The sequence below is a fragment of the Saccopteryx leptura genome, chromosome 7 (genome assembly GCF_036850995.1).
Source record: "Saccopteryx leptura isolate mSacLep1 chromosome 7, mSacLep1_pri_phased_curated, whole genome shotgun sequence".
NCBI classification, from domain to species: domain Eukaryota; kingdom Metazoa; phylum Chordata; class Mammalia; order Chiroptera; family Emballonuridae; genus Saccopteryx; species Saccopteryx leptura.
In genome coordinates this window covers 101,453,748-101,470,251 of record NC_089509.1, presented here as the reverse complement: position 1 = coordinate 101,470,251, position 16,504 = coordinate 101,453,748, and the positions used below count along the sequence as shown (strand labels likewise).

General features: G+C 54.3%; 1 protein-coding gene across 1 annotated transcript in view; it reads right to left on the bottom strand.

Moving 5' to 3' along the window:
- Window positions 1-5,880: 5,880 nt before the first annotated feature.
- Window positions 5,881-16,504, bottom strand: part of IGFBP2 (insulin like growth factor binding protein 2) — a 29,912-nt gene continuing 19,288 nt past the window's right edge. The window contains exons 2-4 of the mRNA XM_066345134.1: window positions 10,089-10,303; window positions 9,211-9,351; window positions 5,881-6,344 (exon numbers count right to left, since the gene is read on the bottom strand). Coding sequence (XP_066201231.1) covers window positions 6,210-6,344; window positions 9,211-9,351; window positions 10,089-10,303 — 491 coding nt within the window. The 3' untranslated portion in view covers window positions 5,881-6,209. The remainder of the gene's footprint in view (window positions 6,345-9,210; window positions 9,352-10,088; window positions 10,304-16,504) is intronic.

Sequence of the window (16,504 nt, the reverse complement as noted above, 5' to 3'; positions counted from 1 at the left end):
CTGTCAGAGGGAGAGGCATGGGGGGCAGGGACAGCTCCCCCATTCCAGTCACAGCCTATGGTTAGAGGGAGAGACATGGGGGGCAGGGACAGCTCCCCCATTCCAGTCACAGCCACTGTCAGAGGGAGAGGCATGGGGGGCAGGGACAGCTCCCCCATTCCAGTCACAGCCACTGTCAGAGGGAGAGGCATGGGGGGCAGGGACAGCTCCCCCATTCCAGTCACAGCCTATGGTTAGAGGGAGAGACATGGGGTGCAGGGACAGCTCCCCCATTCCAGTCACAGCCACTGTCAGAGGGAGAGGCATGGGGGGCAGGGACAGCTCTCCCATTCCAGTCACAGCCACTGTCAGAGGGAGAGACATGGGGTACAGGGACAGCTCCCCCATTCCAGTCACAGCCACTGTCAGAGGGAGAGGCATGGGGGGCAGGGACAGGCCCCCCATTCCAGTCACAGCCACTGTCAGAGGGAGAGACATGGGGGGCAGGGACAGCTCCCCCATTCCAGTCACAGCCACTGTCAGAGGGAGAGGCATGGGGTACAGGGACAGCTCCCCCATTCCAGTCACAGCCACTGTCAGAGGGAGAGGCATGGGGGGCAGGGACAGCTCCCCCATTCCAGTCACAGCCTATGGTTAGAGGGAGAGACATGGGGGGCAGGGACAGCTCCCCCATTCCAGTCACAGCCACTGTCAGAGGGAGAGGCATGGGGGGCAGGGACAGCCCCCCCATTCCAGTCACAGCCACTGTCAGAGGGAGAGACATGGGGGGCAGGGACAGCTCCCCCATTCCAGTCACAGCCACTGTCAGAGGGAGAGGCATGGGGGGCAGGGACAGCTCCCCCATTCCAGTCACAGCCACTGTCAGAGGGAGAGGCATGGGGGGCAGGGACAGCTCCCCCATTCCAGTCACAGCCACTGTCAGAGGGAGAGGCATGGGGAGCAGGGACAGCTCCTCCATTCCAGTCACAGCCACTGTCAGAGGGAGAGGCATGGGGGGCAGGGACAGCTCCCCCATTCCAGTCACAGCCACTGTCAGAGGGAGAGGCATGGGGTGCAGGGACAGCCCCCCCATTCCAGTCACAGCCACTGTCAGAGGGAGAGGCATGGGGTGCAGGGACAGCTCCCCCATTCCAGTCACAGCCACTGTCAGAGGGAGAGGCATGGGGGGCAGGGACAGCCCCCCCATTCCAGTCACAGCCACTGTCAGAGGGAGAGACATGGGGGGCAGGGACAGCCCCCCCATTCCAGTCACAGCCCACGGTTAGAGTGAGAGGCATGGGGTGCAGGGACAGCAACGTCAACGTTGTTACTTAAGGGGCAATGGAGTCTGTTTTTCATCCAACCCTCTCTGGCTTCCTTCCCTGAGAACACAGTTCCTGGTTCCAATGACAGCTTCTACTCGTCCGGCTCTCACCGGCCCTGGATACACCTCCAGCCCACCCTGTCACCCCTACACAGCCCTGCTGAACCCTGGTGGAGAAAGCCCCACCACCCTGTGAGCTGACACCACAGAACTCCAGGAACCTACTAGGAACCCCTACGTGGGCTGTCTCTCCACAACGTTGCCTTCTGGCAAACTTCTGGCCATGCTGCCTTCTCCCTGTCAGAGAAAACCAAGACCTACCCGGCAGACCATGTCATCCTGCCATCCCAAGTCCCGCACAGGGAGCCACAGAACCACCATCCTGTTCGCCTTCCTTCCCCAACAGTCCCCCGGTTTCCAAGGACAGCCCCCTCCCTTTGCTCCCCCCACCTGCTGCTCCCCATCTCCTCCACCAGCCATCCCCCTCACTCTGCGGGTGACAGAGGAGAGGGACAAAGTCCCAGAGATAGAAGGGTGAGACTTGTTCATGAATGGGATGTTGGGATGAGGATGAGGAGAAAGTCCAGGTTGTCTTCTCCACCCCAAATCCCCCAGGCAGCTCGAATTCATCAGCCCAAACTGAGCTTATCCTGAAAGCTCAGGCGCTTTGCCTGTCTTATCGCTGTATCTTATACCTTACAAGTTCAACAACCAGGAAAACTTTGAGCCCATCTTTCCCTTTAAACCATCCCACCTCATCCCCCTTCTCCTCCTCTCCATCTTCATCTTCCTCCTCTTTTTGCCATGTCCGAGAGTCACCTCCATCCACCCAGTCTCCCAAGCCTGACCCCAGCCATCACCCTTGACTACACTTACCCCTTACATCCAACACATCCCAGGAAGAAGCTCCCTCATGGACAACTCTCACATGTGACCCTTCTCTCCTCCTCCCTGCCTCGTTTGGATCACACTCACTTCTTACTGGTCGCTGCAATTCCTTCCTGCTGGGACTTGCCACCCATTCCCATTCTGTGCCTTGTCCTCCATGCTAGACACCTCAGTTGGATTTTATTTTTTTCAGTTGGCAATAATCGCACCTCAGAGCAACCTCTTAGGCTGGAGTTCACTTTCTGAAACACGGGTCCCGCCATGCACATCCTCTGCTTAATCTCCTTCCTCGGCTCTTGAGAGCTTTCGGGCCAGAGTTGAAATCCCTCAGCAAAACACCCGAGGTCCTTCTTCCTGAGCTTTCCTCTGGCTCCTCTCCAGCCACTTCTCCACCTGCACCTCCCTTGACCACAGCTAGGTCTCCGTACTAATTGTGTAGCTCCTGCTATTCCTCTTCTAAACTCCGCCCCCCCCCCCACACACACACATACACACTATGTTTTTCCCTGAATTCCTACTCCCTCCTTACCATTTTATCCCCTCTGAGGCATAGCTATTCTTCCAGATTGCACCTGGACACACCTCCATCACACCTGTGTTCATCACGGAGTAACATGGCTTTTTCCCTCCTCTAGAATGTCAGCCCTTCGACACAGGGACCATAATCCTTTTTACTAACTAAATCACCAACTCCATTTAAGTAACACTTACTATATGACAGAAATTATTTTATATTCTCAAAGCAACTCTTTGAGATACAAATGATCCCAATATTTAAAGATGAAATAAGTGAGGTTCAGAAGTTAGAAAGTTGTCCAAAGACACATACGCCCTAGGTAGTAGAGTCCAAATTCTATTCAAAGACAGCTTCCCCCCCCCCCCAAGCCCATGCCCTCAACTACCACATCATACGTAGCTAGTATTCAAGACACATCTGACAGAGGTGGTCGCAACAGGGGTGATTCTCCAAATTCATGCCCACCAGCACCAGGCCTGCTTCGTGGGCATGCAACCGTGCAGTCACACAGGACCCCGTGCGCGGCTTAGTGCTCTGGCTGTTGTCTCAGCTGTCTTGATCATTTCTGAATGAGGGACTCTGTATGCTCCTTTTATCTTGAATCCTACAAATTAGGTCACTTGGAAATCAAGTGATTCTACAACTAGAATAACCCAGGAGGCATGTTTAAATGCATATTGCCAGGTCTCTTCCTAAAGGTCTAGCTCTGGGATAGGTCCTGTGATTCCCCAAGTTTAACCAGCATTCCCAGTTGACTCATTTGGGGATCCTGGGACCACCTCTTAAGCAAAATAGACTCAGAAGTGGGGTAAGCGTAGCTGCAGTTTTTTGGTGCTGCCACACAGTGGCGGTATAGCCCCAGTGTCTGTCAACTGCCAGGTTTTGTTTTGGGGTGTTTTTTGTTGTTGTTGTTGTTGTTTAAATGTCAACAAGGAAGGGAGTTTCAGAAGGTAAGCAATAGGCTAGAAAGCGCCAAGACCCCTGCCCTCCTACATGGGAGCAGTTATGCTTTACCTCAGCAAATTTCTAGGTCGTTTATACATCAGTGTGGTTCCTGTAGCTAGAACCGCAGAGGGGTACTGTTCACACACCCACAAAATCCACCACTTCAGAGGGCTTAGAGTACATACAAGGAGACTGTGGGCGAGTGACATGGAGCAGGGCCCGGAGATTATGGCACCCTCAGGAGCATTCTACACAGATGTTCCAGAAATGACCCAAGCGAGCGGAAAAGCACCGGGTATGGGGGCTGGCATGAGGGCTGACCCCAGCAACAAGCCCATGATAATCCCTCCCATTTTATTAAGTCCTATGGCTTCAAAGCACGTTCACATCCACCATCGCACCTTGATACCACCCTGTTATTTGAGGCTGACCTCATCCCCATTCGACAGATGAAAACTGAGGCTCAGAGAAGGCAAGTGACATAGCTCCAGAGCAGTGGCATAGTGGTGACGAGCCTGGACTCAAACCCCGTGTCCTGACTCCAGCAGCCGTCTTCCCTCATCCCTGGCTGTGCATTAGAATCACCTGGAAACCCTTAAGAAATAAAACACCTGCCTGGGCTCCAGTCCAGACCAATCAGATCAGAATCTTTGATGGTGAGGCACTGGCATATTTTTCTAAGCGGCCTCGGTCATTCACGGTAGCCAAGATTAGGCACTGCACTTCCCCGGAGAGCCAGCAGGGGCTGCCCCAGCCGCGGAGAACAGCCACCAGCTGCTGGCTGTAGCTGAAGGAACGGAGAGGGGAGGCAGAGCACGCAGCAGTAAGAGGAAATCAGACCTCTAGATCCAATCGGGCCCCAAAGCCCTGCAGGCTCTCTCCAGTCATCCCACAGGGGGCGATACAACTCAGGGCTGAGCAGCATTCAGGCCTTGGAATTTAGGGACTTCCAGGCCTCCGGTTGAAGGTTGGGCACCATTAGTGACCATTTCATCTGTAAAGTGGATTCATGAAGATTAACTGAATTATATTTCCTGCGGGGAGCTAGCCACTAGCTAAGGAACCAAAGGTGGGCAGGGATCTGTCTGCTTTGGGGAACCTGAGAGACGCTCATCTCACCCAGATGTCCTCTGCCCCCCGAGCCTGCCGTCACCTACAGCAGTGGTCCCCAACCCCGGGGCCGCGCACCGGTACCGGTCCGCAGAGAAAGAATAAATAACTTACATTATTTCCGGTTTATTTATATTTAAGTCTGAACAATGTTTTATTTTTTTTTAATGACCAGATTCCCTCTGTTACATCTAAGACTCACTCTTGACGCTTGTCTCATAAGTTCGACAATTATATTTAAAAATACCAGTTTTTACAGTCAGTCGCATAATTTTATTTGTGCATTTATTCATCCCACCCTAAAGGCCGGTCTGTGAAAATATTTTCTGACATTAAACCGGTCCGTGGCCCAAAAAAGGTTGGGGACCACTGACCTACAGGATTCAGACTCCTGACACGGAAGAGAAGTAACAGGAACGACGGAGCTCTGCACCACGCGTTGTTAAGGGGAAGAGGGGTAGACAGTGGGCCGTCCTTCCCCCATGGTCCACTCCCAAGTTGGGAGACCCCTGCAACTCACCAGGGATTGAGGGCCCACAGAACCAAGTGGGCAGAGCTCTAGCATGGAATTCTGCTTCCGAAATGAGGGGCATACCAGTGCCTCAGTCTTCAAGTCCCTTCAGTATTTACTGTTCTAGGTCCTGTGACGGTCCCGTGACTTGGGCCCCTCGGAGCTGCACGGAATTCCAAGGCCGCTCCTTTGTGAAGACACTGGCCCACAGCAGCCCGTGTCCTTTGCTGAGGGACTGAATGGGTGTCTCCCCAAGCAGAAGGGAAACCACCCAGTTTCAGGAGCCAGAGGCCCCTGGTTCGTGTTTCTCCCTTTGGAATATCATCCGAACATGGGTGTACGGAAGAGACACCCGCTCCATCTCCCACTCCCAGTGCCAGCCCAGGGGGAGGGCTGGGAGCCTCTGCCGGATGCCAGGAGACACTAGGTGCTGGGGCTGCACAGGAGGGTCCCACCTGGGTTGGGGACCTCAAATTTCCACAGGCCAAGGACATCGGAGGGAGATCTGCCTTCCTCCTGCCCCATCTTGCTTCCCGTTTCATGACTGGGGAACCTGACTTCCCCAGGAGTCAGGGGTCCCCAAAGACTCAAGCAACAGACACACACTTTATTTTTCCTTTCTTTAATTTTAAGCAAAAGAGACACAGGGGTTCAAAAATAAAAATTTCTTTTCCCCCTCCCAAACTTGGACTCCAGCTCTGCCTAAAGCAAGCACCCCTGCCTCTCAGCAGGGACTCGAGAGGGGGGTGGAGCCTCTCCTGCTGGGAGGGCAAGGCCGTGGTTGCCTGAGCCCGGTGCTGGTGTCTTTCCAAATATAAATACATGTGTCAACACTGCTGGGAAATGCTCCCCCACCCACCACCCAAGCTCGCTCCTCTCTCCGCTGCAGCCGTTTGGAGAGGCGGTGCGGGCGCCAGGCACCGGCTGGCCGCGGTTTACTGCATCCGCTCGTTGTAGAAGCGGTGGCACTCCGGGTCCCCACGGACAGTAGGGGATCCCGGAATCAGCTTCCCGGTGTTGGGGCTCACACACCAGCACTCCCCACGCTGCCCGTTCACAGCCATCTTGCACTGGAGAGAGAGAAGAGGCGGCTGTGAGGACATTCCTGCAAAAGCCAGCTTTCGTTCAGTTAGGAGGCGCGCGCTGGCCAGCCGCGCAGCCTCCCTGCGCACTGAGCTGAGACTTGCGCCAGGGGATCTTGCTAACATGCAGATTCCCGTTCAGGGGGTCAGGGCTGAGCCTGAAACTGGGCACAGCTCTGATGTGCGGGGCTGTTAGGGGTGCCCAAAACTTTTCAGACTCAGCGCCCAGCTGCAGGTAGGTCCCAGCCAGAGGGGAGCCGGAATAGTGGAGTTCAGTCATAGCGTGAGGTGGAAAATGCAAGTATTGATAAAGGTCGGCACTAGGCACTACTAGCACGGGAGGTAGTAGGCGCCAGGCACCATGGACGCAATCTACGTATATGCTGCTTGGTTACCATTTATATCTAACACATATATTCACTTAACCTTCACCACCACTTTGTGAATTCCCCCCATGTCATCACTTGCTAGATGATGGTCCAGGAGCACAGATGGGGTACATTGCCTAACATCACACAGCTAGTAAGAGCTGAAGCTGAGATGCCCACTTACACTCGCTTCCCAGGGTCTCTGAGCTACTCATAAATGAAGGACTCCTGCAAATCTCGCACGGTCCAGCACGCAGATTATTTGGTTGGGGTTTTTTTGTTCTAGAAAATATCACTATTTCTTTTTTTGAGCTCAAAATGTGGAAGCTGGCTTACATTCAGGGCATCCGCACAAAGAGCGTCTAATGCTCAACTGGCATTGAGGGGCAGGGGGTCTGTGCTGTGAAGGAGATGGGGACGTGAGACCCCCACGCAGGATCGGCAGACCCCAAATCCCATCTCCTGGCTCCATACATCCGCCCTTTACCTCCACCCTATTGTCCACTGGGATCTCCAGGGCAACCTTGAAAATCCCAGTGCCCAGCAACCACCCCGACTCCCACACCTGGGACTCTGCAGCTGCAGCCCTGGCATCCATGTTTTCTAAGCTGCCCAGCAGATCCCCACGTGCAGCCAAGGCTCAGAACCGCTGCTTAAAAACAGGTCATCCAGCCTGACCAGGCAGTGGCGCAGTGGACAGAGCATTGGACTGGGATGCGGAGGACCCAGGTTCGAGACCCTAAAGTCGCCAGCTTGGGCGTGGGCTCATCTGGTTTGAGCAAAGCTCATCAGCTTGGACTCAAGGTCGCTGGCTTGAGCAAGGGGTTACTCGATCTGCTGAAGGCCCACGGTCAAGGCACATATGAGAAAGTAATCAATGAACTAAGGTGTCGCAACGAAAAACTGATGATTCATGCTTCTCATCTCTCTCCGTTCCTGTCTGTCTGTCCCTATCTATCCCTCTCTCTGACTCTCGCTCTGTCTCTGTAAAAAAAAAAACACACAAAAAACCCGTCATCCAGGCCCTGATGGGTTGGCTCAGTGGTAGAGCACCAGCCCAGCATGTGGAAGTCCTGGGTTTGATTCCCGACCAGGGCACATAGGAGAGGTGCCCATCTGCTTCTCCACCCTTCCCCCTTTCCTTTCTCTCTTTCTCTTCCCTCCCACAGCCAAGGCTCCACTGGAGCAAAGCTGGCCCGGGCACTGAGGATGGTTCCGTGGCCTCCACCTCAGGCACTAGAATGGCTCCAGTTGCAAGGAGCAACGCCCCAGATGGGCAGAGCATCGCCCCCTGGTGGGCATGCCCAGTGGATCCTGGTCGGGCGCATGCGGGAGTCTATCTCTGCCTCCCTGCTTCTCACTTCAGAAAAATACAAAAAAAAAAAAAAAAAACCCAACAAAATAACAGGCTATCCAGTGGAGCCCATACGCCTCGCCCCTTCCTCCCTCCTATGGCTTCTCTCGGTGATTTTCAACCCTTTTCATCTCGTGGCACACATTAATTACTAAAATTCTGTAGCACACCAAAAAATAGTTTATATTTTTTGCTGATCTGACCTCCCCCTCCCCCCAAAAATAGAGATAATTTTGATTCATTCACACCAGATGGCTATGGTTGTGTTGGCTGTTGTCATTTTTTTATTTGACAATCTAAGGGAAAATAGGTCAGTGCCCCTGACTAAATAGTCAGGTATTACATGTTTTAAAAATCCTTGCAGCATACCAGTTGAAAGTCACTTCCTTCTCTGCCTTAAGTGAAAGACACGTGCATACACTTGTTCTCCCAACACAGGGATGATTGTTGGAGGAGGTGAGGGGTGGGCTGGTCGAGAGACAAGGGATCGAGATGGAACTAACAATCATCACTACAAACCGCGTGTGGCTGTGTGAAAAATACTGATAAGGTCAAGGGGAAGTCCCACCTGTGCACACGGATGATTAGAAGGCTCTTACACAGATTGGAAAGGCAGAAAGAGAGGTTCTGGCTGGTTTGCCCACACTCCCCAGTGTTCTCTAATGTACTCACACTGCCGTTCTATTACTGTTTTCAGAAATATTTTAGGTGGTGTTTCTCCATCCCTGAGAAGCCAGAGAGGCTATGTGGTCAGTGGTTTAAATTAGTGATTCTGGAAGTGTGGTCCATGGACCACCAGCATGCCCTGTGAGCTTGTTAGAAATGCAAACTCTTGGTCCCCACCCAACCTTCTGAATGGCTGGGAATGACCTCCAGGTGACTCTCTAATGCTCAATAAAGGTTGAGAAATGCTGGTGTAAGCCCACACCTCTTTCCCAAGAGGCTCCCTCCCAACCTGGACACCGAGCTCCCTCCCAGCCTGGTGGCTGGGTAAGTGTGCTGAGCCTCTGCCGGGCTGGAGGCCAGGACAGGAAGACCCGCCTCTGGCACCCAGCTCTCAGACGTCTGAGCGTGACAGGTGGCAGGAGCACAGGAACACAGCACACCAGCGGACCGGTGGGTCCTCTCTCACCTGCTTGAGGTTGTACAGGCCATTCTTGTCACAGTTGGGGATGTGCAAGGAATAGAGGTGCTCCAGAGGGCCCCGCTCATCTGGAAGGCGCATGGTGGAGATCCGCTCCAGGACCTGGTCCAATTCCTGCTGGCAGGGGGTCTGTGGGCACAGACGGGCACAGAGGATGCTTAGAGAATGGCCCTGGGAGCAACCTCAGAAAGAACCTCATGCACACGAAGGGACATCCCCAAGGCTACACAGGTAGTGCAACAGAACTTCTGCTGCCTAATGAACTGGCTACCGTATCAGTGTGCCCCACCCGCCCCTGAAAGAGTCTCGGGGCTGTGAGTGTTCTCTCCTCGCTCTGTGTCCACTGCTTTCAGGGGTCCAGACGGAGTCTGCTTGCAAATACTGAAGTCAGGTCTCTGGATAGCTCTATCCCTAATCCAGTGGCCCACGCTCCGGTCCTTTCCATAAACCAACTGGAATCAAGACCCAAGACAGCAGAGCTGGGCCGGGAAGAGGGGAAGCTGAGTGAGGAAAGCACACTGCAACACGAGCCAGCGAGTCCAGGAGGAACTATCTCCACCTCTAGCATCCGTGTTCTTGGCTTATGTTCCAAAGCCAAGGAGAAATGTGGAGCTTTTAGACGGAAGGAACTTCAAGAAAGCACATGCCCAGTCCATTTCACACCCAGAGCCCCCAAAACTACTGGGACCCCTCAAAGAGAGATGCTGATGGGCTGACTGGCCTCAAGGTCACTGATTACGTTAAGGACAGAACCGGAAATTGCTCTGCCTGGAGGCAACACAGAGCACGGGTGTTACTGGCGTGCCCAAGAAGCAACTCCCTCTGCACGTCCTTCCACCCTCCCAACTGGCCCGACGCCCTCTGACCCTGGCAGATGGCGGCCGAAGTTTCTTGGAGTCCTCCGGGCCGGGGTGATGCTTGCCACCTTTGCCCATCTGGCGGTGCTGGTCAGTGGCCTTCTCCCGTAACACAGCCATCTCCTTCATGCCTGACGTGAAGGCCTTCCGGCCGGCACTGCCTGCGCCTCCCAAGATGGTCCCATCCGCGTGGTCTTCAACCTCAGGGCGGTCATCGCCATTGTCTGCAGAGAGGAAGCAGAGACGTTCCAGAGAGATGGGCCATCCGGGGACTGTCTGGATCCCCAACCGTGAGGACGGAGATAACTAACCGCTAAACCAGGGGTCCCCAAACTTTTTACACAGGGGGCCAGTTCACTGTCCCTCAGACCGTTGGAGGGCCGGACTATAAAAAAAACTATGAACAAATCCCTATGCACACTGTACATATCTTATTTTAAAGTAAAAAACAAAATGGGAACAAATACAATATTTAAAATAAAGAACAAGTAAATTTAAATCAACAAACTGACCAGTATTTCAATGGGAACTATGCTCCTCTCACTGACCACCAATGAAAGAGGTGCCCCTTGGCCCTGGCCGGTTGGCTCAGTGGTAGAGCATCGGCCTGGTTTGTGGAAGTCCCCGGTTCGATTCCCAGCCAGGGCACACAGGAGAAGCGCCCATCTGCTTCTCCACCCCTCTCCCTCTCCTTCCTCTCTGTCTCTCTCTTCCCCTCCCGCAGCCAAGGCTCCATTGGAGCAAAAGATGCCCGGGCGCTGAGGATGGCTCCGTGGCCTCCGCCTCAGGTGCTAGAATGGCTCTGGTCACGACCGAGCGACGCCCCAGATGGGCAGAGCATCGCCCCCTGGTGGGCATGCTGGGTGGATCCGGGTCGGGCACATGTGGGAGTCTGTCTGACTGCCTCCCCGTTTCCAGCTTCAGAAAAATGCAGAAAAGGAAAAAAAAAAAAAAAGAGGTGCCCCTTCCGGAAGTGCAGCGAGGGCCGGATAAATGGCCTCAGGGGGCCGCATGCAGCCCGCGGGCCGTAGTTTGGGGACCCCTGCGCTAAACAATTGTGCTGAGCAGTTTAGGCGGATTATCAATTTCAGTTTCACGGCAACTTTAAGGTGGACCCCATTATACCCTCCCTGAAATGCCTGGGGCGCCTGCTGCCGTCCGCCTCCATTCCCAGAGGCGGCAACAGAGCAGAGGGGCGCAGACGGCTGGCCCTCACCACAAATGGGGATTCAGTCCCTTCTGGGGTTCATCATTCTCTCCTAGAAAGACCTCCCAGAGTCTTCTGTCAATAACCCTTCCATGTATATGGTCTGGAAGGGCTCACATTGTACGAAATTTTAAACTATGGACTTTTAAACTAGAACCTAGTGTCCAACACCCCTGCTGAGACGCTTCATTTCCTCACCTGCCCCTCCGGATTCCCCGAGGACTGCTACGGCAGCAACCGGCGACCCTGGGCCTGTCTATCCACACCACCGCCCACCCCAGGACCCCGGCAGCACCCAGGACGGGAACGATGACCTGCTCAGCTTTGAAGTTTCATCAATCATCTCCAGACATTTGTCCAAGAAACCTCCGTAAGTCTCTCTGGACTTTCTTAGATCACCAGTCAGTCAACAGTGGGGAAGAGGCTCGCACTGAATGCACACCTCAGGCGGCGGGGCCCCGAGAGCCGCCCCGGCCGCCGTGGTCTCACACTGGCTCCGGCAGGCCCCGCCAGGGCTGGGCCACAGGCTCAGGGTGCTGCTGCAGGAGAGGGGGACCCGGGGAGGCAAGCCCCTGGGTGCTGGGAGGGCTGGGGCTCCAACAGCCCCTGGTAGACACAGGCTCCAGCAAGACCTGGGTGTGCAAAGGGAGTGTTTCTAAACAAATCTTGCACATTTTCTCTTCCCTTTTAATGCACCTTTAGAAAGTCCCAGCCCCAAACACAACTGAATGGCTCTTCAAATATTTCTACACACAAGTTCCAGGCTACGCACTTAGTCTCTGGCGGTGGCTTCAGAATTTAGGCAGCGTGGTGGGCTATGGTCGCTCTCCGGGCCGCGTTGCCTGATGGAGAGCTGGCCCATCTCCTGCACAGGGGGAGCCACGCTGCCCCTCTGGGCTGTGGAGAGCTGTGGCCCTCCCTCCCTCACCGGCTAAGGGACAGGCATGCTGACACTTGCTTTCAAGGAGCACGCTCCCACCGATTCCAGGTGACCAGGCGTCAGCACGGACCCGGCAAATAGAAGTGTTCAATAGATGTTTGCTCCCACCTCTTCCCTCCCCCTCGGGGCGTGGTTCGTGGCCAGTTCTCCCTGGACACAGCAGCCGCCCACGAGAGGCTGGTACAGCATCTCCAGAAGAGCAGTACAAGGGTGTCTCCAGGTGGCATCCCAGCTCTGCCGGTTTTTATACCAGCAGTTATTTCCTCAGCACATAACCTCTCTATGCCTCTCTGTCTTCTTAACCACAAATTGATACTGATGGTTCCCACTTCACAGAACTGTTGAGCATTTGTTAGAGGTGAAGCAGTTAAGACAAACTCCAGCTCCTGTGGGTGATAGCCATTACTTGGATGACGATGACGACGATGATGATGATGATGACTGCCTCAGTTCTCTGCTACCTGGACAATGGGGCACCCGGCCAGGAACCAGGAAGCAGAGGAAGGTAAGCCTCTGACACGAGAAGGGCCTTGTCCAGCGCGGGTGCCTCACTCACAAGACGCAGGAGAGCCCGCCTGGGAGGAGCCCGGCCACAATGTTCCATAAGCCCAGCTCTGGACGTCTGGTTTCCAAGGCCACCGCAGAATAAAATCAACAAAGTTAAAGGGAGGAAGAAGGCAGGCATGTAGACCGAGGCAAGAAGTATCAGATGGCGGGGAGGAAAGAGGACACACACACTTTAAAAAAAACAACTCCAAGCACAAGAACTCTGGGGACCTTCAGTGCACAGAAACAACTCTACACCCACCAATGACCCCTGTGGGTTTCCACATCATGTGGCCCCCAAGCAAGAGTTGTGTGGATAATGGTAGAATGTCCAAAAAGGAGAAAGGGTTACTATGCCAAGTATTCAACATAAAAAAAAAAAAAAGATTTCTATCCAAAAATTGTTAAAGTTTAGGGAGAAAAAAATCGAAATATTTAAATAAGTCCTCTGAAACCTGGAAAAGTTTTCTCTCTAGAATAGCGATTTCCCCTGGAGCTCCAGGAAGCCTGAGTCTTACCGTAAGTAAACCAAGCGCAGAATAACCCTATTCCGAAGCCCAGCACCACCTGCAGGGGAAGGCGAACCTGAAGCAACTGCCTTCTAACTGGGTGGGATCCCTGTTCCATCCCGGTTGGACCAGACCCATCAATCCACCCCAACTTCCCTGCTCCACCCTGCCCGCCCCTCTCTGCTCCTTAGGACTGAAGCAGCAGGAAGCCAGGGGCCTCAGGAGGAGTCCTAGTTCCTGAGCTCAGCTGCCCCTCGGGATGGACACACAAGAGTAACCCCTCCTGGCTGCACCAGTTTCCTCTGCCCCCCAGGACTGCACAGAGGTGCCCTCTGGGACTGATCAGGCGGGCGGGGCTAACCATGAAGAAGCCCCCACTTCCCTCTTCAGATGACAGAGGGGGAGGGCTGGAGGCTGGAGGAGAGAGGCTTGGGAGAGTCAGAGAAAACCCTTGGAGACAAATTCAATGGTCTAATTTAGGGGCTCTCCATCTCCTTCACGTTAACCTGTAAAACGTAAGGCAGACGTTGGCACAGGTAACGGGGGGGGGGGGGCAGACATCCCCATTCCCACCATCTCAGTTCTCCTGCCATTTTTATCGCAGCAGGCTTCTCTGCACTAAACCTGGTGTGATGGTCTCAGGCTTCCTGTCCCCATCCTGGCCCAGTGATCACAGGAGGAGGGCAGCAAGTTGCCCAGAGGAGTCCTTTTTCCCCTGTTGCATTGGGAACCGCCTAGGATCAAATGGGAGCCCCTTGTTTGCCCAAAGGCCATCCTCACTGCACCCTGACCAGCTGGCTTCCTGCCAGGAGTGGCAGAGAGACTTCCGGAAACCTCAGCACCACATCTGCTCGACACACATGGAACTCGGACAAGACGAGGGCTCTGGGAAGTCTGCTGCCACCATTTCTGGACCGTGCACCCTGCTGTCGGAAGCCTGTAACTCTCAGAAGAAGCTTCTGGTTCCTCCCTTCCTGGGGGAGGCTGGCCTGCCCACCCCCAGGCTTAGTTAAGATTGTGGCTGTAATTACACATTCTCTGGCTGAAGAAAGGGAGGCTCCACTCACCTGAACCCAATTCCTGGAACACCCTCTGAACCAGGGTCTCCCAGCCTCAACCCCACCGACAGGACCAGATGACACCTCACAGGGGCTGTCTTGTGCACTGTAGGACCCTGTACCCACTAAATGCCAGTCATACCCCCCACACACACCTATTCTAACAATCCAAAATGTCTTCGTACATTGCCAAATGGCCCCCTGGGAGGCAAAATTACCCCCGGTGAAAACCACTGTTCAGGAGTTAGGCTTTATCCAAAGCTCTAAAACTTCCCTGGCCCAGTGCCGAAGACCCCAGGCCCCACACAGAGCAGATCTGGGCTCTCCTCTGTTCCCCATCGTCAGCTCAGACCTACCCCAGGCACACCTCCGGACCACCAGTCCACCTTCTTGGTGTGGGAGGGACCTTCCCTGGCACCCCAGAGGACTCAGCCCACTGCTCTCTCTTCTCTGAGCTCTCCCGGGCACTCAAGCCGCTGACGGAGCCCAGGATGCACCCCTCAGCCAAGTCCTAGAGGCCAGCGTTCAGAACAGGGCCATGGCCCTGGAAACAAGTTTGATGAAAAGGAGAGGTATGCAGAATATGTGCATCCCAGCCTGCTAGCTCGAGGTGGGCCAGCTCCCTCACAAGGCACAGCAGGAACCGTGCCCAAGGGCCCAGAAAATGTTTCTCTTTCTTTTAAAATTAGAGGAAAAACTAAGCTTTTAGGTCCAAGAAAACATCTAAATACACAATATGGATGCTTTCACAGTTATAAAATAGGATTTTAAGATTTTTGTGTTTTTTATGGAGGAAGGGGCCCACAAAGGCTCAAATGTCTAAGGCCCACAAAGGTCATTACTGAAGCTCTAATTCAGGTACCAGAAGACAGGGGTCACCTGGGCAGGCTTCTTCCAGGATGGGCTGGCGTCCTGTCCTGAGATGCCCCCAACCAGCCTCTCTAAGGTGAAGGTCAGTCTGTCCACCCGCACAGACTGGACTCAAAGGTAAGTTTCATTTCATTCTTTTATTGATCTCCTCACTGCCAAAGAGCGTGCCAACTAGATGAGGAAAGCCATGGGCCAGATTTGCTGACGCACACGCTGGTGCCCATATCCCGAAGTGAAGGCCGGGAAGGGGGATGAAGTAACAGTAGGTGCAGATCAGAAAGGGCTGCAGGCTGGGGAAAGCCCTGATTCCTTGACTGTTCCTATCCCCAGCTCCCAAGTCTGACTGCCTAACGGAACCCCAGCTTTACCCCTTAGCTGTGCAGCCCTGGATAAGTTGCTGAAGCTCTCTGTGCCTCTGCTACTCATCTGCAAAATGTGGGCAGCCAGCAGCGCCCTCCAGTGGGTAGCAGGAGGACCCCAAGAGATGCTGCAGGTATTTACAGAGCACTTGGGTCTCAGTTGGGTGCATTCTCTCCCACCTACCCCCATCCGGGGGACGAAGCACCCACAGAGCCCTCTGCACCCAGCCAGACAAGGCCATCACCTCACATTACCAAGCTCTTCCATACATCCCCATAGGTGACAGAAGCCATCCTCAAGAAAACATTCCACATGGAGAACTCCAGCTAGAGATGGAATTTGCCCTCAGAACAAGAAGAAGAAAAAAAAAACAAGCAAAAAAAAAAAGTTGCATTTTTCTTCTGCCGAAGAGTTAGGTTCAGAATAATATTTATTAAGCAGCCACTTCTGTATGCAGCTCTGTAGACTGCAGTGCTAAGGGCATGAAAAGGAGCAGCCCTTAGCAACCCAAAGCACACAGCTGGAAAAGGCCCCAGGCTTGAAGGTGCCGGACAGGGACCTCCAGGGCCCACGAAGAGCTTTTCCCCTGAGGATTAGTACGCATTAGCTGTTCTGTACATAGAGACCCAGGACCCTGGCCGGTTGGCTCAGCGGTAGAGCGTCGGCCTAGCGTGCGGAGGACCCGGGTTCGATTCCCGGCCAGGGCACATAGGAGAAGCGCCCATTTGCTTCTCCACCCCTCCGCCGCGCTTTCCTCTCTGTCTCTCTCTTCCCCTCCCGCAGCCAAGGCTCCATTGGAGCAAAGATGGCCCGGGCGCTGGGCATGGCTCTGTGGCCTCTGCCTCAGGCGCTAGAGTGGCTCTGGTCGCAATATGGCGACGCCCAGGATGGGCAGAGCATCGCCCCCTGGTGGGCAGAGCACCGCCCCTGGTGGG